This window comes from Motacilla alba, chromosome Z (genome assembly GCF_015832195.1).
Source record: "Motacilla alba alba isolate MOTALB_02 chromosome Z, Motacilla_alba_V1.0_pri, whole genome shotgun sequence".
Lineage (NCBI taxonomy): Eukaryota > Metazoa > Chordata > Aves > Passeriformes > Motacillidae > Motacilla > Motacilla alba.
In genome coordinates, this window is record NC_052046.1 from 54,998,452 (window position 1) to 55,020,226 (window position 21,775).

Here is a 21,775-nt window from a genome sequence, read left to right on the forward strand (position 1 = left end):
ATTCTAAAGGGTGTTGCCTTATCAAGCATATCGGTTGCTTGCCCATTAAATTAAAAATGCATAAAACATTACCATAATTTTTTTTCAAAAAGGTGGAAATTTCAGTGTAGGTCAAGACTTCCACTGGTTACTTCTTATGGTCTGACACATATAAGTAGGTTGAATTTTTTCATCAGTAAAGTAAAAAACACTCAGCCACTTACTTGCTGCTCAGGCAGCGTCTTAGTGAATATGAAGCCCCTCCTCCACAGGTGCGTGAGCACTCGCTCCATGAGCCCCAGGCATCCCACAGTGAGTCTCGGTCTTCCTCCGAACGAGCTGTTCTGGAGCTCTGAGGAGAGGGAAACGGAAATAAAAAGAAATCAGGAAAAAAAATTTAAGCATCAAAACCACTGCTGCTAGTTTAACCTTTCTTGCTAGTGGATATCTTAGTTATTAAAAGTACCGAATAAATTGAATAAATCTGTTCCTCTCTGGCATGCCTTCTGGTTGACAACAGTTCCTTAGTAGTGAATGGTGTATGAATTCACTTTCATCTTTTGAATATCCTACTTCATCTCAGTTTGAGGCTAGTGAAGACTGCTCTAAGACAGCTCTTTGAACAACAGTGAGACAAAGGATCTTTTCTGATTAAGAAATGGAGTATTATAGACATCAGACATTTTGCTCTGAAGTTTTGCTGCTGTGTTAGAAGCTATGAAAAGGCATATTGAAAGGAACCTTCCAAAATGTTCCTAAGGAAAAATTGAAACGCAACATAGTGAATCAATGTGTTAAAAAGGCATTCAATATGATGACTTTCATGAATTTACCATAAGGAATTTGAACTATCATTGTTTCTCTGTCTAAAGGTCTGTGAAACTTGCTGGAGAAAGTTTCCCTAATGGTTTCATCCCTACTGTTTGCTAGCCTAAAGAAGAAATTGCATATTCCCTGAAGAGCAGAAGTTACCAACATCAGGTGCAGACTTAGACCAGTACTATTGTTAATGCCACTGTCTGTGCTCAAACAACTTCATAGAGAAGCAGCACTGAAGAATGCAGAAATGCTTAGCTCTTTGAGGATTAAGCCATAAACATATAGCAGTACCTGTCTGCATTAAAGAAGTCATACCTGTATTCAGCATTTCATTTTCATTCATGCAAATGCACCACAGAAACATAGATTCATAAGGACACAAATTATTTAACCATATAGATAGATATTGTCCCTAGTGGGCAATGTGGTTTTGCTGGAAAAACTGACTAATCTAGCAAAGTTGCACCAAAAATGCCTGTGTCTGATGGAGATAGGCCATGTTCTTCAAAACTTTATTTGTTCTGTGGGCCAGCATCTGGTGAATAGCAGTTCTAATTGTACTTGAAATTAATGAGAGAGAAAAACAATGATATGAGTAAGACTTTGGTACACCTTGAACAGAGAAACATCAGCAAGCATCACTGCTAGACAGCAAGCATCACAGCAGACAGCTTTAGCTTTCATACTATCACAGAAAATACTGAGTAGGAAAACACCCATCAGAATCATCAAGTCCAGGTTCTGGCCCTGCACTGGACACCCTAAGAATCACACCATGTACCTGGGAGCATTGTCCAAACCCTTCTCGAACTCTGTCAGGGTGGTGCTGTGACCACTTTCCTAGGAAGTCTGTTAAAGTGTTCAAGTATCCTCTCAGTGAAAACCTCTTCCTGATATCCAGCCCAAATCTCCTCCTGACACAGCTTCAGGCCATTCCCTCAGGTGCTGTCACTGTCACCACAGAGAAGAAATCAGTGCCTGCCCCTCCTCTGCCCCTCACGAGGAAGTTGTAACTGCAATGAGGTCTGTCTTCTGTCTCCTGTTCTCCAGGCTGAATAAACCAAGTGACCTCAGCTGCTCCTCACACGGCTTCTCTTCAAGGCCCTTCGCCATCTTTGTTGTACTTTTTTGTAACTCTCTTAACAGTTTAATGTATTTCTCATATTGTGGCATCCAAAAACTGTCCCCAGCACTCAAGGTGAGACCACTCCAGCTCCGAACAGAGCAGGACAATCCCCTCCCTTGCCAGGCTGGCAATGCTGTGCCATCAACCAGGACCTCCTGTTTGTAGGCAACATTAAGGGATTATTTGAGACACAGAGATAACTCAACACTGAAATAATTTCACCTTCAGTGAAGCTGAGTAGTAGTAATGAAATATGGTGAAATATACCAGCCTTGAATCATTTTATTCATGAGTAAAAAAGAAAATAAATTCAGTCTGTGAGAGGTAATTTGGGGCCTGTCTAATGAGTGTGTAACAATTATTTGACACACTCATTTTATCTTACCTTTATTAAAATAATAATAAAAAAAACCAAACCAAAACAACAAACCAAAAAATCCCAGAGCAATTGCTGGGGTAAATGTAAAAATTAAAGTTTCATAAGCAATCAGATTCTGATTATAACTACATGTGACTCAGTCTCCAGATTTACATTGGAGATAGGAGAAGACATGACAACTTACTGAGGTTATTTCATCCGACTGCTTTTTGAAGAGTAATTTTTATGAAATGAAAATGAATATTTGCAATTTTTTTCTCTTAAAATTAAAATACATGTTTGTGCTTCCAGTTAATAGGAAAACAAATACCTTCAAACCGCAGATGGGTGCATGACCTGATCATTCATCTCTAGTTGAAAGCTCAAAGACATAATTTAAGAGGGTTGCAAGGTAAACTTACATGAACCAAGTACTCTTACCCCACCACACATGATAGGCATCAGCATAGCTAGACATTCTATGGGTCCAAGTTATTCTGACTTAAATTGTGATCCCACCCAGAGGAGATCTGTGAGCATATTACTTGCATTCCAAAATTTGCTTTAAGACCTATATATTCCCAGAAAACATGTGATCTCGACCTGGAACAGGCTCCAAGTTTTCTTTTAACAAGTGGAACAAACATAATTCATCTCAACACCATCCATGTTTAATGTTAAAGAAAGTAGAGCGTTTTCCTTCCTGCAATTTAAGATTGAGTTTGAAACTCTAGCAATACCCAAAAAGTAATTTCAAAACAGAAAAAAACTGTCCATTACAGATTTATTTCAGCTTCAAAGGATATATACACAATTACTAGCAAATAATTCATTGTCTAGCATAGATTTTTCAAAAGTAGTTTATACAGGTAGTTAATAATTCCTACCTACTCCTACTTTTGTCAAAATGAACTAAAGACCTTACTTTAAGTAGCAGTCAAGAGTTCTGCAGTGCAAGAACTCCTACAATACTTCTTTAAAGCCCTGAAATTCTGTCATAAATAGTAAAGACAAGGAGCAAAAAATGGTGTGGGGGTGGGGGGCAAGTAGAGGGGTGTATATGCTGTTAAAGTTGAAAAGAGTAAAGCTGGCACCACTTAAATCTTTCTTCAAGTAATAGTTCCATCACAGAAAAAGTCTTACTCTGCCAGAGGTACTCCAGATTGGTGGTTCTCAAAATGCCAGTGTATGTCAAAGAAGCAAAATGCAGTCATAAAGGCTCATCATGCCCTGTTGCTGGTACCAGAAGACCTTCCTTATCCCTTCTGTCATTTCTAGGTGGGTGTCAGCCTGAGCTTCTCAGAATAATTCCACTTCTTTGTCTAGACAAAACTCAGGATGCCCTGACATCAAAAGTATCAAGTCAGAAATGCTACCCTTAAGGAATTTGCTTATTGATGACCTATATAAACAAATAAATCTATTAGCATTAATCAAAACCAGATCTTCCTTAATACCTTACTATCTTAATCTTGCATCTACCACCCCATACCTCAGCTTCTGTGGGAATGGGCAAGAGGACTCCCAAAGAGTTGTTGAATGAGAAATATGAAGAACAGCTTGTGCTATGGGACCAGAAAGCAAAAAAGGATCATGTGTAAAAAATGAAATCACTGTCAGTAGATAGGGTACTCAGGTGAAGATGCTTACAGAAGTAAAAAAAAAAACAAAAAAGGTTTTAAACTACAAGTCAAACAAAGGAATTTTCATAATACAAGCAAAAGTAATCTGACATAATCAGATTAGACTAGTAGAGATAGACATCCAACCTGATTTTTCAAAAAATCCAGCTTCAGTGTTTAAAAGTAATTTCTGAATTTACTAATGAGTTGTCAGGCATTCATGTTACATTCAGTGGTGCTTCCTACCCTTTCTGCTTACAGTACACAGAAATCATTTAGACTATCTGGAATACAAGTGTCACACATCCTTAAATCACAACAGCTATCTGGACATCTAAGAGCTGCATGCCTGATAAGAACCAGGTTTCTTTTAAAAGCATAAGTGTGCACATGCGTGTGGATGCTTGAAGGGAGAAAAATGAAGAGCAGCAAGACCTCTGTTCATGTCCTGAAGTCTATAAAAGAAGTTCAACCTTAAGAAAATAAATCTTGGTCACATATTGGAATTGAATTTAAAATTTTGTTTGGAACAGTGCTATCCCTGCAGAATTTAGCTATTTGTCAGTGCCACACAGAAGACTGTGTGTATAAACACAGATCACATGGTTTACTTTCTCCTCTGGTTCTGAGGCATCCTGTTTTCCTCCTCTTTTAGTAAAATGCTGCTGAAGTCATTTTTTCAAGCACCAGTGTGTTTCCTAGATTAAAAAGCAATACAGACATTGAAAAATGCAATTAAACTCTTGTTGGACTACAGCATTGATACAGAATTTAGGCCAGTTATTTCCCAGATAATATGAACCGCTGGTTTGGTTAATAAATTTATATCATCTGGTTCTTATCATATCCCCACTGTTTCAGGGTATGATGAAGTGTCAGTGACAATATGCAAGGCTCCTCTGAGGCCACTGCCTAAACTTGCCTTTAGCTACTGTAAAAATTATGCTAGGAACAGAAAGCTAGTATTTTTTCTTCTGTTATTGTCTTTCTGCCCAGACTTTTCAGATAAGCTTAAATGCATCCCTATATGAATTCTTGCCAAGCCACACATTCTTCTTTGAGTAATCCTTGAGCATCCTTTGATGTTTGTTTGTCACTGAGATTAAATATATAGTTCACACACTACTGAAATGCTGTCTGCAGTGAACCAGGAAGAAACTACTATCAGCACTTCCCTAGGTGAGTAGCAGCAGGGGATAAGGCCAGTGACCTCAACTCTTTATAAAAACCATGTATTTCAAAACTTCAACCAACGAAAATGTATGGTTTATAAGATTTCATTTGCGCAATGTTATGTGTCTTTATTGCATTCCATCCAAGTTAACAACTGGATTAAAGCCCACATGGGAAACTGTTTGGAACTTTCTGGCTTTCTAAAAAAGGCAAGGCAGAACAAATTCATAGCCAGTTAAATTGATATTGTTAATTGCCATCAGAAAGAATGTTAACGTGAAGACATTTTCAAAGCAAATATCTTGAAAATTTAATATGTAAAATATTCTGACATACCAAGTTTGCAATGCACAAAAAGAAAATGTTTAATATGTCTAGGCAAAAAATTGCACATAATTTTAAATGGTACTGTATGACCAAAGCTCATCTTCTCTTCCAGAATAACTGTACCGTACTGAAAAAAAGGACTTATGAAAGTAAGCCTTGTCCTTCTGAGGAGCATGATTCCCTGGAAGCACTAGGATTTTCCATGACAATAATTCTTCAGTTCCAAGTAGGTATCTTTTCATTTCACACGCCTCATGAAACCAGAGGTCCCCAAGTCAGCCTTAGCAACCAATGACTTCAACCTATTTTCTTTTCCCAAAGGTCAGATTTAGGGTCATGACAGATGAACACTGTTTAGCCGGTATGGTAAATAGCTTGTCTTCCCATTGTCTTGTCTGTATCCCATGTAAAAGCAAAAAAAGAACTTCTGCCACCAGACCTGCCACCCAGCCACCCTACAGAAGGACCACACAAACCAAAAAATCCTGCCTACCTGACATGCTTACCAAAGTAATAGAAGTTCTGCTCTCACAGAAGTTAAAAGATGAAAAGAGAAAATGCCCTTTTACCCAATCTACCTGAGTTGTTTACTGCACCTGAGATGCAGAATGACTGCAAGTGCCATTGCTGCCATGAACAACTACATGCTGTTCCATATGGCCAGATCAAAAGGATGCCTATGGAAAGGTTTGAAATACTCCTTCAGCATTGTATTCCCTGGCAAAAAAACCTGGAAAGAAAAGTAGCTGCTGTGAGCATCAGACATCTTGAGGTGAAAGTGGCTATTCCTTGAACACTGTCTCCCCAGTTCCCTAGAGGCTAGTGGTGCTCTTCTACTGGGAATGCAACTGTGAGCTGAACAGAAGCATCCCACTTGCCCAGGCTTCACAGTCTTGGAAATTAACTTAGGAATTTTTGCCTCCTTTTTACTTGCAAGTCAAAGCAAAAGGGTTTTGAGGGGATCAAGAGAGTATTTCCTATGGAAAACCCCTGGCACAGGAAACCCTTGATCTGAGTGTCTCCAAACCCCAAGGAAGGCACTGGCACAGGAGCACAGGCATGTGGGCATGTATTCTGAACTTTGGGTAATTATGCTGAGATTTTTCTAGTGCAGATAAAATGGGCCAGGATTTATTATTTCAGTCTCTTAAAAAGGAATAAAGAAAAAAAATCCAAATATTTTTTCTGCATAGCTTCAAATTTACTCTTTCTTCTTGCCCCAAATCATCCGTCACTTAAAAGAAACAGGGGAAGACACCTTGATGAGAATTGAAGAGGAAATCTGACCAAGATACTCTTGCAGTTTCCCAGTGCTTATTCTGCTCCTGTGAACAAAGGGAAAGAATAATTTCTCTTTACCCTAAAGGAAAACACCTGATACACATAGAGCTAGCTCAGTTCAGGGACATTAGTAAAAATTTGCTGTGTTAGTCCTTTTCAGTGCTATGTTTCTTTTTGTCCTCTTTTATTCTTAACAACAAGACAGAGTCATTGCTAAGGGAATAGAAATTGATAAATATAGTATGTTTTCCTTTTGCACAGGAAAGCAAAGGTTTATTGAGAGGGCAACCTCACATCCCTTCCTAACCATTACTTGATATGGCTATTGCACAAGTAATGGGACAAAGTGTCACACTGAGCTGCTGAAAACCCTCTTACATCAGTATCCATACATCAATTCATCTCAGGAAGATAAGAACATTGCCAGTGCTGTCCTCATAGTCACAAGGGATTCCCAATGCCCCGAAGCAAACCATATAGCTACGCTGTGTATATGGGAGGACACAGCTTCCAGTGTGCAACAACAGAGCGAGGAATCGATTAACAGCCATCTCAGGACATTAAGAGCTAAACAGCCATTCCTAAACCTGGACTGGAAGTTGTATCCCAGGAGAAATGTGCCAAATGTGAGCTCATTTCTTCTCATAGAAGGGCAGCAGCCAGCTGGAGGGGCGGGGAAGGGGGTTGCTGGCAGAGGATGGAGCTGACACCATATCACTTCAACGTGTGCACACTGAGCTCTCTGTAACATTTTATAACAGTGCCTTAGAAACCTCAGATCAGTCCTATCTCTCACCCCTCTTACCCACGTGAATAAACACATCAGGAGAGTAAAATGAATGCAAAAGTTTTCTTTCTTGCTCTCACAGACAGAAGTTACAACATTTGGTTGTATTTAAATCCTGTCATGCTGGTGTAAACACCAGGCCTGGGTGATCCAATACAGAGCAAGTCCAAGCTGGCTCAGCCTCAGACTTGTCGCCTTATTGACTCAGGGTTTTTAAGGCTAGGACTAGTTGAGATGCAGGATAGGTGAAATCACTTTTCAGAATTTGGAACCCACCCAAAAGCACGGGTTCAAAAGTGCATCTTGCACTCCAGGACTTATCTTCCACGTAGCAAGAACTGTGGGCAGGGAAAAAGCACACAAGGTGCACAGCAAGGAGATGAGAAAAAAGTAAAATTGTAACCTGTGATGAGGCCTATTGCATGCCAAGTGTTTTCTAAGTGGTGAGAAATGAAAGTATATGCTGGCTGTGCTGTGCTCAACAGCTTTAAGAAAAAAAGGCCAATATACACCTGACACAGAAAGCTCCACCATGTCTCCAAGGAAGAAGACATTTACATTGAAGAATTTTATATTGGCATTTTCCTTTTCAGTAAACTGACCTTAATCTTGATACATTCACCCTCCTAATCTAATCTTTGGTAGAGATCACAACATTCCACAGTGAGTCCCCTCACAAAACACCATTTTATCCGGGTTTAGAAGCCCTGGTTCTGACATCTGAGCCTGAAGACATTGCTGCATCAGCACAGATTTTGATAAGCATAGCTTTTACTCAGACCTAGGACATCCCAGCCTCTGGAGCAGATCACAGCACTAAGGCAAGGTGACATAGATTGCAACTGGCAGATGACACTGGTCAGGAGGCATTTCAGACAAAGAAGAGAACATTCCAAAAACTTGTGCAATTTCAGACAACATCCACAATTTTTAGCTTTAGTCAAAACAAACCAAGCCTCCTGTTCTTCTGATGGTCTGTCATCTCCCTCAGTTATGTCAAGGAGATGTATATGTGCTTATTTTAATGACATGGGGCCATATAAAAAGTTGAAACATTAAGCCTTGGTGAAGGCATGAAAACCAAAAGGGAAATATTTATGTAAAAAATAGATAGGGATGGAGGCATGAAAGCATGCAGGCAGAAAGCAGGAAGAAAGGCAGGGAAGCAGGAAGGAAAGCAGAAAGGAAGGACCAGATTTGTTTGGGGTTTTTTTGTTGTTTTTTTTTTTTTTTCATGAATTTACATTGAACTGCCAACTGGAAGTGACTAAACACTGATAGGATATAAGCTTCTCCTACTCCTCTCATGCTGCCCTCTAATCTCATGTGATGAAAATTTTTTTCCCTTGCTGTACCCAAAAACCAGAAGTGACACACCCACATTTTGAACCAGTTTGCTACAGAAAGGATATGCATTTCTCTCTATGTCTTCAGCTTATCACAAGGTGGTCAAACAAAAGTGATAAGACACTCCCTCTTGACCTGGTGCTTACCAGCACTGATGGGTGAATGAGCCCATTGGAGAATGACAAAACTGCTGAAGTTTGGAGTGGCAGAATTTTAGAATTAAAGCCATAGCAACTGAAGTTTTTTGTTTCATATACTTCTGTTACAATACTTCCCTCTCCGCTTCAGCTAATTCAGATCTTCCATTTTTAAAACATGGCTGGGCCTTAAGGGATATATTGGACATACCACAGGAAGCTGAAAATCCTCTCTCTTTTAAAAAGTTACAGGAGGTATGAAAATGTCATATCCAAAAGACATTTACAATAAAAGAAGACATCCTTGGGCTTGTTAAGGGCCATTATATTTGCCCAGAGCATCTCATGCTTTTCACAATTCAGACTGAAATACAGGATTTCAATAAACTGGCGAGTAAGTAAATAAATAAATAAGTCACCCATCTGATGCCAGCATCAAAACAGTAGGAGACCTTAATACTTCCTTTATTTCCTTTTATATCTCGCTCTGTTGATGCAGCACAGAATGTGATCAACATACTAGCAAACTTCAAACAGGGACTGAGATTATATCCAACAAAGCTAGAAGGGGAAATTCAACACCCACACAGTACATTCATATGGAAACAAACCAAATATATTTATTTCATGTGACAGTTTGAATTTAATATTAGTTGCATATAATTTCCTGTCTCATTTCTTGAGGACTCTTGGAATTTATTTCAGGATGTCTTACATTATCACAGAACTCTTTCCTCTACCCTGACACCCTCTCTGCTGAACCTCCTCTATGAGAAGTCCCTGACAAGCAGAAATTTTAAAGGTTGAAGCTTTGAAAGAGCTTTCATAAAGGCAGTGAAGACTAAAGTGGAAGCAATGTGAAAATTAATGTACAGTAGAATCAATGAGCATACCACTATTTTCTCTGCACAGCTAGGAGGACTGCCCCTATAAGCAGTGACCAAAAAATCCAGAGATGACAAAGCTATTAAGACTTCCACATATGCTGGCTTTGTAAGAAAATCAAATCTCACAAATACACACACTGCTTTCCCTCCCCTTCCAATTTGACCCAGCTTCAGCTACTTTTATAAGAAGTTTGTAAAAGTTCAGTTAGTACAGAAAAGAAAAAAAAAAGGTGGTCATACATGGAATTAAATTCTAAAGAGGATACTTAAAAGGTGGGCGACAGATGAAAATCTCAGAACTATGATGAAATTATTTACATTCCCTGAGACAGTAGGACATCTAAGTGGTCAGATTTTACTAAGCTTTGACTTTTATTGGTCTGTGTTCAACACTACACAGGGTTAACAGACCTAAGAGAAGATCTCACTCCACAAAATGTGTATCCTTTGCTTACTTCCCCCATTTTGCCTATACATACGTCTAAGAGTTAGAACATGTAACACCTTGAGTATGCAAAACTGGTCAGCCATCTGTTAAGACAAGCCTGCTGTCTTTTAGGTGATGCAAAATGCTGGAGAAGCCCATAGCAAAACTTAGCCATTCTTTTTCAAGAGTTAGGAAGAAGTTTTGGTTCAAATCCCAGTACAATATTCTGATGAAATAAACATTTCATGCCAATTTTTGGATTAGTTGTTGTCCACCAGATGAGAAGACTTATTTTAGAACTGTCCTTGGCTTGGGCTGAGACAAATAATTTATTTTTCTTTTTCCTGCTCCCCATCATGTTATTATTGCACCTGGTGGTTGGTATGTTTTCCCTTTTTTCTTCCAATACTTTTAGCTTTTTAATTGTTTCCATAAGGATGATCTTACCATTCTTTTTTTCTTCCTCAGACTGCAATTTCCCATTTTTCCCCCATGTAGTTGTTTCCCATACAATTCTGAGTTTTCTTACAAAGCTAAGAAAAATAGCTACAGAAAAGCAATAGAACCAACACTGCTGTCTGCAGATTTGACAATACAACAGAAACCATGAGGTTTAATTTGGACACCTAATGACACAGTTATAAGGGTTTTATTTGCTTCAGTGAAAATTTAGTAATGCAGAGATTGAGACTCCTCTTCTGATGAATTATTGTCTGGCCATGTGGCCTTCTCAGACTTTACATTGACTCATGAACCTTCTGAACATTGGAGGTTGTCCACCTGACAGATCCATGACTACAGGTGATCACATTCCAGTCTTCAGACTCTCTCCAGTGTTCTATGTCACACCTTCTTTTATTATTCTTTTGCATCCCTATGAGTCTAGCAAAGTCATTAAAAGAACATGTTAAACTTTAGTACACTGGTGAAGCAGACCAGTAGCTCAGCAGCCTACATTAAGTGCTGACTTCTTTTCACCAAAATCCAAAGCCAAAAAAACTTTCATCACACAACCTTAGTTTAGCTCATGCAAGCTTCTGCTCTTGGTAGAAAAAGAAGTAAGTTTTATGCTTCAAGAATCTGAAGGAAGAGGTTAGTAAAATATGTCCCAATACAGAGTTCTAGAGTAATATAGGAAGAAATTATAATCATACTTAGTAGCATCTAGTTCTTCCTATAAGAAATGGTTTTGTTTCATATACATGACATAAATGAAGTACAGCAGCATGGGTCACAAACCACAATGGTGAGATATTTTTGCTTTGTAACAAGAATAAATCTCAGCTTTGTATAGCTGAACTCTGCATTTCAGTTCATCCTCACCCAACCAATCTGAGCAAATGCTAGTCTGTACATATACATGATCCTGCATGAAAATACATTTGTGTTCTTTGGACCTCATACTGGAAAAAAACCCTTTAATATACCTACAATTTTTGAGACAGACAAGCTGACACAGCAGTAGGTAGACCTATCCTACATGAAGGGAAAAACTGTCAAGCTTTATATATTCAGATGTAAACAAGAAACATATTCATTTCACTGCCTAATTGCACTTGTGGTCATCCAAGACAGACCCAGTTAGATAATAGGGGAGTATAATGCCAAAGAGCCTGGAAGGAATGGACTATTGTATTTGACTATTTTCCATGTACAAATTAGTGCAGCAAAAGAAAGAAATCCTGCAGAAAAACACATGTACTTTATTATAGCCCCTAGTGTTACTGCTGTAAGTATCATAACAGCAACAAAGAACTAAAAAATGCTGCTGAAAAGATGCAAATAACAAATGCAAATGGGTTTAAATGTCCTTCTGACATGACGTGATTTGACTTCTTGTTCGTCTGAGCTCATGGTTTCGGTTTGGCCACATTCCTTTGAGTCAGACAACTGTGATTTGCTTGTGCTAGGCTTTTATTTTTAAACTAACGGAAAAGAAAATCTCTGGAACAAAATGCCTGCTTTCTTTTGTTGCTCTTTAAAGTGGCATTTCCTTAGCATGAAAAGCTCATGGAGCAATAAGCAAAATTCTACAAATATCTGGTCTCTGGAAAGAGAAACTTTTCATATCACTTTTTCAAGATAAGCACCTTAGTGTTACGGCTCAGTTTCTAAAGAGTAGCCGTGAAAATACTTAATCCACATAAATGCTAGAGAAACTGGTTCTCTGAGTATGGAGCAAGTTTTAGGATAGTTAACAAAATACACTAGGGACCCCCAGTGACCTTACTCAAGCACCACTGAACTGAAAATCAATACAATTTCTTCTGAAGAAGGTTAAGGACCCCAATGGTGAGCTGCACTCACTACTACATCACTCCAGGCAGCTGATAGTGAGAGAAAGAGGAGGGGTTATTGCTGTTGCTGCCTGTGGACTTGTCACAGCCTGTGAGGCTGCTAAGGCTCAATTGCCTTAGCATCACATGTACATAGGCTGTACACGTGCCTGGGCTATGCAACCTCCTTCCTGAGGTGAGGATGCTGAATGAAGAATTTAGGTGCTACTTTGCTCTACTGTGTCGTAGTGAAAATTTAGGAATGTGTGATAAATTATTCTAAGACCAATCCTGTAAGCATTTATTGAGTAACCTTAGTGCTTACAACTGTGAACTTTGCTGATGTTACAGAAGTGCCACATGACAAGAAGCTGCTGCTGAGGGTTACTGTGGAAAAGATAGGGCTTTTAGAAGAGATACAAGATGATACACATAAATCCAAATGTTGATTGTCATGGATTTCAAACTCATTCTGTCTACTTGGCTAAAAGGCTAACATCTAGGAGGCTGACAGCCAGGTCGCAGCCTGATTTAATGACTTCTTGTTTTTCTCTCAAAAAACATCTATGAGCTTTCTACCATGCCTTTGGTGAACCCATGCGGCAATAAACTACATTAGGAATGGGTATACCAAGGTATCCTAGAACTTATCCCTATCTCTAGCCAAGCAAAGTCAGTCAAATACTGAAATGTTTACCTAATCTCCTGCTGAAAGCAAGTGAGAGATTTTCTGAACTATGGAAGGAGCAAAAGAATGGTCTGATTCAAAAAAGAAAGTAAAGCTTGCTTCACATCACTATTCTTAAGGTACAAAGAGATTTGGTGGGAGGTGGGGGAGAAATCTCGAGGCAGGGTAAGTCATATAAATAAAAACCAGTATAATGTGGAATATAATGCATAATAGTTGGCACAAGGATGCATTATTTATTTTCATGAATCAGGGACTGAGAACTTAATTCACAAGCAGCAGAGTGATATACAAATATTATGAGTAGGAGCTTAACATGGGGCCAAATTCCACAGTCTTTACACATTCTTGTTGAGTCATATCTCCAGTTGATCTTCCTTAAATTAGTCCTGCAGGATTATCTCACTCTTTACTGACTTACTACAGTCATCAGGTAATAAACATCTCCTTTTCATACATGAAAGAGAATTTATGCTGACTTTATGCCATTTTGTGTGAAATGAGTATTATAAATGAGAAATAGACTTTAAACAAAGTAATACTTTTAGATCAGTCCAGATAGCATTATTATTTCTAGTGCTCAAATAGTATTTAGTGACTCCTTATCCAAAAAGCTGCTCCTTTTTATTTTTAACAATACAATCTTTTAAAAGAAGTATTTCAAACAGGGTTATCCTAATGTTTAGCTCTCCATGTGGCTGCTAAAAATTTGTTAACAGTAGTTTACAATGATTACTATGGAATGGTTGACATGGATAAATAAGATGAAAGCTGCTATAAAATTAATGTATTTCTTCATGATGTTTTGCTATTTGAACTACTACATTCAATCAAATTCTAGGAAAACAGCAATATACCTATGCCAAGATGACTCTGTTATCAAAAGTGTATGTATATTAATATCTTTTCTGCAGATTTTCTGATTGACAACATACCGCTCATGAAATTAAGCATGAGTCAAAATGGAACATATAATGTCAATCAAACAGCACTGATACATCTCTTAGCTGTAAGCATCCTATCAGGATAATCAGGGGAAGTATGCAGGAAAATAATATAGCAATGAAATAATATAGCAATGATCAAGTTTACTGCCTGAAGTACACCAGATATCACAGAATGTATCTTTCAAAGGTTGGTATAAACTTGACTCTGTAATGAGGTACAGAAATAATGAGAGCTCATTTAAGCTGGTTTCAGGAAAAAGTTCAGTACATGCTGTACCTGTTTTCCCTGCATGTGCAAAACTAAAACTTTTTTTTTTTTTTTTTTTTAAGGAAGAAAATTCCAGGAACATTACAGCGCGATATGGTTTGATATAAAGAGTAGAGAAACAGCTCTTCTCTGAATCCCAAGCAGTTAAATCACCATTTACAGGTCATTTAGAAGTTTAGAAAGCTGATACCAATATCAACTTCTTGATTCTACCTGCAGCAACCCACAATATCAAGGCTCCAAGTCTGTAGTGCTGTAGAGAGGATAAAACTTACACGACTTTCTCTAAACAAACTCTCTCCAACTGCGATCTTGAGAGATTAAAAACATACCCAGCCGCATATATGCACACAGATACAGTATCAGCTACAGGCGGTACATATTTTAGGAGAGAAATGGCATTTACCAGGATGAGGGAAGCTAGAAGCAGGGTGCCAGCGGTTGTCCAGCGGCAGCACTCCATTGTCGGGTCGGTGCCGGACCTGCGGTCAGACACGCGCAAGCTGCGAAGCGCTGGGCTGGCTGCTGTCACATCCAGCGCCGGGGCAAGCCTTCAGCCCTGCTTCTCCGCCTCCATCAGCCTCGCTCACTTTTCCTGACCCAGGCGTGGGTGGATGGGTTGGCGTGAGCTGCGGGGAAGCGCTCCCTGAGCCGGCGTTCAGCCAATCCCCCTCCTGCTACTCAGACGTGCAGCTCAACAAAGCCAAGAGGTCTGGGGAAAGCGTAGCAGCTACAGAGGGGAAGGAAAAAGAGAGCGGGAGAGGAGGAGTAATAGGAGGAGAGAGGCAGAATGGCAGAGCTGAACCGAGTGCTCTGCCTGCAGCTCCCGGAGCTCCGTTTCACCACTTGCCATGAGCTGTTCGCGCTTACTGCTAGGTCAGTAGCTCTCCTGAGCGTGCATTGTTCCAGACAGGAGGGAAACTTAATCTGTGTCAATACATAACGTATGCCATATAAAGCACCAATAGGAAAATGCTTACATCTCCAGGGAAAACACAGTTTGCTAAAGCCTCGATTCTTTACAGAAAAGTGCTCTCTTTTACACCGTTTGCTCAGAATAGAGCAAACTGACTCTGATTTAAAATTGTGAAGCAAAATTGTTTTCAACAGGCCAGGTGACAGTTTTCTGTAACTACATTTTTATTCTTTGGGGAAATTTAAAACCTAAATTATTGGAAGGAAAGTGGGCTTACTGGAGGAAGAATTTTGCACAGAAAGGCAAAAACTCACACACCTCAGGAAAGGTGGGAACTCTGCCTTTTAAGTATTAATTTGACAGATAGGAGTTTCAAACAACTGCTCTCAGTCTGTTCAGAGTTCATTTAGTTTGCCTGCCTATGCTTCTGCATTGCCTGAATTATTCAGCATTTATTTTTAATTTTTTTTTTTTTTTTACTGTCTGTTTATTTTATTTTCTGAAGAAAATTGCAAACTGGATCCAAGAATTTTCTAAAAGCAGTAGGCAAGCAGGCATTCTCCCACACTGGGCTGAGCTGAATGCCTTGCAGTTGCAACATTTTGGTGCTGCAGGGCACATCACGTGCAGATGGGCATATAGAAAGCCCAGTAAAGTCGTGATTCTGGCACGTCAGCAATCTCAGACAGTGGAGAAAAATAAGGTACATGTGTGTTGGGGGTGGAGAATAGTATACTAGCCATGAGTCTTAAAAGTGACTGAAGTCAGAAGCTAGCAAAGGAAGAGGAAACTCTGCCAAGGGCCAGGACTGGGGACAGAAAGGAAAAAGGAGCAAGGGTAGACCACAGACTGTTTAAGAGAACTTCACATCAGTAGAAATTAAAACCAGCTTGGGGGAAAAGCTGGATGAACAGATGGAGAGTGATACAGACTTTGTGAAAGAAAATGAACTGGTTGGAAAAATGAAAAAGAGTCACAGATGTTGAGAAGTTAGATAGGAGGATAGAAGTGTCTGGCTTTGTATAACAAGAACAGAAGCATGAACACTGAAGACATCTGAAGGCCAAAATAGAAAAGATATCAACTAGCTGGAGATGGGCTTTAGGAAATGAGGCTGAAAAAGAAATTTAAGATAAGAAATTAAAGTAATTAGGAACAGTGGGAGAAATAGATTTCAGCCCTCACTGCCCAGTAGTCATTTGGTTGGGTACCTTTGGAATTGGTAGGCGAGGAAGCAGGGCCTGAAAAAACTGAAAAGGCTCAGTGGAAGGTGCTGTGATGGACAATGCAGTAGCTGGACTGAGCATAGCAGGGATGTTTGAAACAGGTTCCAAGATTCCTCTAGTATATCTTTATGTCTCCCTACAGCAACTTCAGTGACTTCTTTATGGAGGAAAGGAGAGGGATGGATCACTGTGCACCATCAGAAGTGAGGAAGCAACCACAGGATGACATCAACAGAGAAATTATGACTTCTCCTATTACCCTTTAAAACTCAGGAAACTCAACATATAAATGTACTAAAAATCTAGTGTACCTTGTACAAATAACACCATTATCCCCTCAAAGTAAAGCCCTCATATTTTTTTCTTCACCAGCAGTGTCAACACATACACTGAGAGCTGCACAAAAGGATTTTGTCCATACATCTCCTAGCTATTGTTGTATGTTTTCCACCTTACTCTTTTCCTTTTCTATGAGACTAATATCATTGGAGAAATATTTACAGTAGTTCCTGGAATTCCTGTAAATGAAATTCTCAAGACAAACTTTTAAATGTAAACAGCAAGATTTGTAATATTGAATAGATGAATCATGACTGCTTTATTTTTATGAAAAAACCTGCTGCAATTATGAATACATGACTTAGAATGGATGGAACAACTGACAAAGGTGTTTTCATAACCATGTGTTTGGGTTCATTTGTGTGTTGTTTTTTTTTTTCTTTTCTTTCTCTTAGTCTGACTTTAAACTGGAGATGTTGCACTAACATTATATAAACCCATTTCTGAATGCCTCATTTTGGGTATTTCTTGTTCAACTTAGGAAAATGTGGCTTTTTAAAAAAGGAGTATAGGATATTCTTCTATAAGTACAGGAGGCTTAATAGATACCTGTATCATCTAAGCTGGAGTAATGTTTTTGGAACTATATTTATATTCAATGTATTCTGCCAGTTTTCTGATGATGGAGCTCCATCACAGCTGATAGGAATGTTGCATGAAGAATGATGGTGGGAGACGGGAGTTTATTATACAATAGAATCATAGAATCATTAGGTTGGATAAAGCCTTTAAGATCACCAAGTCCAAATGTTATTTTAACACTGCCGAGTCCACCAATAAACCATGCCCCTAAGCACAACATCTACACATCTTTTGAATACCTCCAAGGATGATGACTCAACCACTTCCCTGGACAGCCTGAGAACCACCTCAGTTCCCAATATTTCATTTAAGTATCTGCTGTTTCAGCTTGAGTTTTTTTCTTCTTCTCCTACCACCTGTTTCTTGGGAGAAGTGATTGACCACCAACTCAAAGTTGTTGAGAGTGATAAGGTGTCCCCTCAGTCTCCTTTTCTCCAGGCTAAACACCCCCAGCTCTCTCAGTTGCTCCTCACAGGACTTGTGCTCTTCACCAGCTCCCTTGCTCTTTTTTGGATGTGCTCCAGAACTTCAATTTCTTTCTTGTAGTGAGTTGAATGTCTTGCAGTAATGCCACAAAATTATGTAGTCTGCAATGTTCAGACATGTCAAAAAGGTGACTTTAAAGAGCTTTCTTTAATCAAGATATGTGTTTAATTACTAGCACAGCAGCATGATATTCATAATAGCATTACAATATGCATGAAATTCACCATGACTGATACTCTCTTGCACATTTAAAATTTAGACCAGAGTTTAAAATGCAGCTTGAATTTTGTTTTCACAACAAACTCATGCAAACCGTGTAATTTTTTCATAAAACCACATAAATATTCTTAATAAAACCCACTATAAATAAAACCCCACATTCTTCCAACAGTTTGGCTTTCAGTTTTCTGCACATAGTTGAACTTAGAAATCAAAATGAAATTCAGGGAATGGAAACACATGAATCAAGTCCAAGGGAAAGGTCTACTCAAATTCTTGCCTACAGCTTTAATGAGCAGTCATGCCCAATATCTGCCAATTTCTACAGAGCTGTATTTGATCTACCTAAAGTCTCCTTTGAATTATTCCTAACTGGAAAAAAAAAAGGAAAAAAAAAACCCCAAAAAATTAAAAAAAAATGAAAGAAAGAAGTGTAGATTTACTGAAAAATTACATTAAGGCATCAAGTACCTGAAAGGGCTCCTAGAGCCCATCTCCATGTCCTGCTGTTTAGGTCCAGGACTTTATTATACAGCATATATGCATTATATGGAGTTAATTTATTTGTCTTGCTGAAAGACATATTCCATATTCTATATATTGAACATTAGTTTGGGAGTATGGAGTGTGGTATTTCTTCTTTGGATGCACATATATGAAGTAAAGCCTACACTACAAAGGAAAAGATGCTCTAAACAAAGTAACATTGCCTGAAGAGTGCAAAAACTCAGGCCCTGTTCACGTCCAGATTTTCTCTGTCATTTACCCCAAGGGAATACAAGAATTCAGAGCAATAAAAGACTGCTATCTGCAGCAGAAATAATAGCTGAAACTCTGAGGGATATGTTAGCCAATGTGGATGGTGCCTAATGTGCCCAACACTGTTGTTTCCCCAGTAAGACAGAGGTTGTTTGTAGCAAAATCTTAATGCTACAGATGAAGCCCTGAGACACTCAATATCATTTGCAAAAACTGGTATACTGGAGATTGGTGAATCTAGGATTGCATTCATCATCACTTTCTGAGTATATATATGCAAACATGTCACCTCCAACCTCTGACCTTACAAATACATGCCCTTCACCATCTCACGCGAGATTGCAGTAATACTTGCCACTCTATGTTTTGAAAATTGCACCTTCCACTTTCTGAAGTCGTTATTGATTCAGTTTTCCTTCACCTCTGAAAGGTGTTAAATAAAATCCATTTGCATCTGTTTGAAAGAAACAGAACTGGTAATCGACACTGTATTCTATCTATTACAAATTAAATGAAATGTAAGTAGAAGCCAAGGTGGGTGTCTGAAGCAGTATTTTAAGCTTTACAGATTTAACAATACTTAATTTGAAAAACACACATGCAGGCAGAAAAAACCTGTTAACATCAATATACTTTCTAGCAGGAAGGAGTGAAATCAGCTTTGGAGTTGATTTCTCTCCCTGGTGAGAATATGTTACCATTGTCACTCAGAAGACACCAGTCTCTTCCTGGTAGCTGGACTTCTTTTTTTGCCATATAGTCTGTAGCAAATGGAATTTTAAAATTTTTTCTACTTTTTCAGTTAGCAGTTGTTCTTAGATTTTTTTTTCTATTGTAAACCTGGATTGAGTTCTGGGAATCTGGAAGCTTGTGCAGATATGGAAAGTGAGAAGCGGGAGGGGGCCAGTGCTTTATAAGGAGATATAGACAGGATTCGCACTTACGTATGTGTGTCTCTGTGTGCCTTCCAAGGCTGTGAAAGAAACTAGAATGAAAGTTATAAGGCTTGTAACATTCTGGAGTGTCTAGGTACAGCTCATTTAGATATACATGATGTAAGATTACGAAAGCATTTTTCCTCAAAGGTTAAGGTGCTGATGCATATAGACCTTTACCTAGACCTCCAACTTGAGATAAGGCTCAAAAGTATGATAGGAGGAACACTGCAGCTCTGAGCACTAAGTTCCTTAGTCATACCTAGCAGGGAAATAGATACATAGTTCAGCCTTCAGATTCATCAGGTCTTTGCCCTTCGCAAGAGACTGGTTGCCATGAGCACTGGAAAGAAATGATGTCACTTTGGAACAGGTGCGCTGTGATCTCTCTGTGTTCAACACTCACATCTAATGTGAGGCGAGGTCTCAAGAAAGGGATGATACGTAACATTGCTTAATCCATTTTGTTTGGCTAAACAGAAATCAGACCTATGAGATGCTTCCACATTAAACATTTTAAGCTTTCAATATTGAAGCTGAACAGTTGCTTCCTCCATGGAAATAATGGAAAAAGTTGGAGTGAATTCCTACATGGGGACTGCTTCTTTCTTGAAATTTAACTGTACTTATTGAAGTAATGAGCTATAAAGAACTCCCCCCTTCCTTGCTAGTTTGTTACCATTTTTACCTTATGAATAATGATATTTGTCATATTTCAGTAACAGATCTAGACCTTTGGCAGCAGTAAAATCTAAACCAAAATGTCACCAAAATGCCTAAACACTTATAGACTCCTGCAGGATTTTTCACAAAAATTTAACATCATGTTCAATTTTTTCATCTTAAGGGTGTGGCAGTTTAGTGGATGAGCCAAACATCTTGAACTGACATGCTTGAGAACCTAAATTACAACAACAAAATAGGGAAATTCTGCAACAGGAGATGCAAAATTACTTCCTCCTCCTGTTTTGACAGAGAATTCCAGGTGAGAAAGGCAACCACTTATATATCATTCTTCCAACGTAATTTCTCTCTCTTCACACTCTTACTTCTTCTCACTAGACAGTTTCCTGTATTGTTGTGCTGCTGTATGCTCTTTTTGAAATCTACTTTCAGAAGCTTTTCCAAGAAGCCTTATTTATTTCCACTCTTTCCATGCCTTTTGCCTCCCAGCCAGTGCTGTACCTCAGCTTGCTCTTAACTTGCCTTGCTTTTTGAGCAGCCCGCAAAACACAAAAAATAATCAGTTTATCTTTTAACAACAGGGCACTGTAAGTACAGTAAGATCAAATGAGATTAAGTAACTTACCCATGATTTTACATGAAGGCACTAACAGAGGACAGAATCGTACAACATTTCTGAAGTTGCAAACTTGCAGTCTTAGCTGTATGGACACATATGGTGCTTAAGTTCCATGAGAAATCACATGAAAGTAAATCTCACTTAAATATGTATGGCAAAGTGACATTAATTGCAGAGCATTTCCATTGCCTTACAGAATGTCCAGATCTTGCAATGAACTTCAAGCAAGTAAGAGACTTGTTCTATGTCAATAACTCTTGAAAATCATTGAACAGTTTTATAGTCATTGTTGTGTTTTTAAATCATAGGCCTGACTTCAGATGTCAAGTCAATATGTGAGTTTTGTTCTTCATGAAAGTTTCTAGGCATGCTGTTTGCAAAAATTAACCAGAAAACAGATACTGACAGAAGATACAAACAGGACGGATATAATTAATGGGAAGTCTCATTATTCAAGCTATAAAGCCTGTGATTTTAGAGAGATTACACAGCAGCACTTCGGGCAGATGATACTGCTTTTGAATTCTGCAGAAACAGAGCTTATATTTATATATGCTTATA

At 38.7% G+C, this 21,775-nt stretch overlaps 1 protein-coding gene across 3 annotated transcripts in view; it reads right to left on the bottom strand.

Annotated features, from left to right (window-relative positions):
* Positions 1-21,775, bottom strand: part of ADAMTSL1 (ADAMTS like 1) — a 398,190-nt gene that overhangs the window by 159,380 nt on the left and 217,035 nt on the right. Inside the window, exons 1-2 of one of the 3 annotated variants that reach the window (XM_038124995.1) lie at positions 14,856-15,552; positions 204-331 (exon numbers count right to left, since the gene is read on the bottom strand). In XM_038124995.1, coding sequence (XP_037980923.1) covers positions 204-331; positions 14,856-14,912 — 185 coding nt within the window. In that variant the 5' untranslated portion in view covers positions 14,913-15,552. Of the gene's footprint in view, positions 1-203; positions 332-14,855; positions 15,553-21,775 lie in introns of those variants that run through there. The other 2 variants (XM_038124997.1, XM_038124998.1) reach the window with 2 other exon arrangements.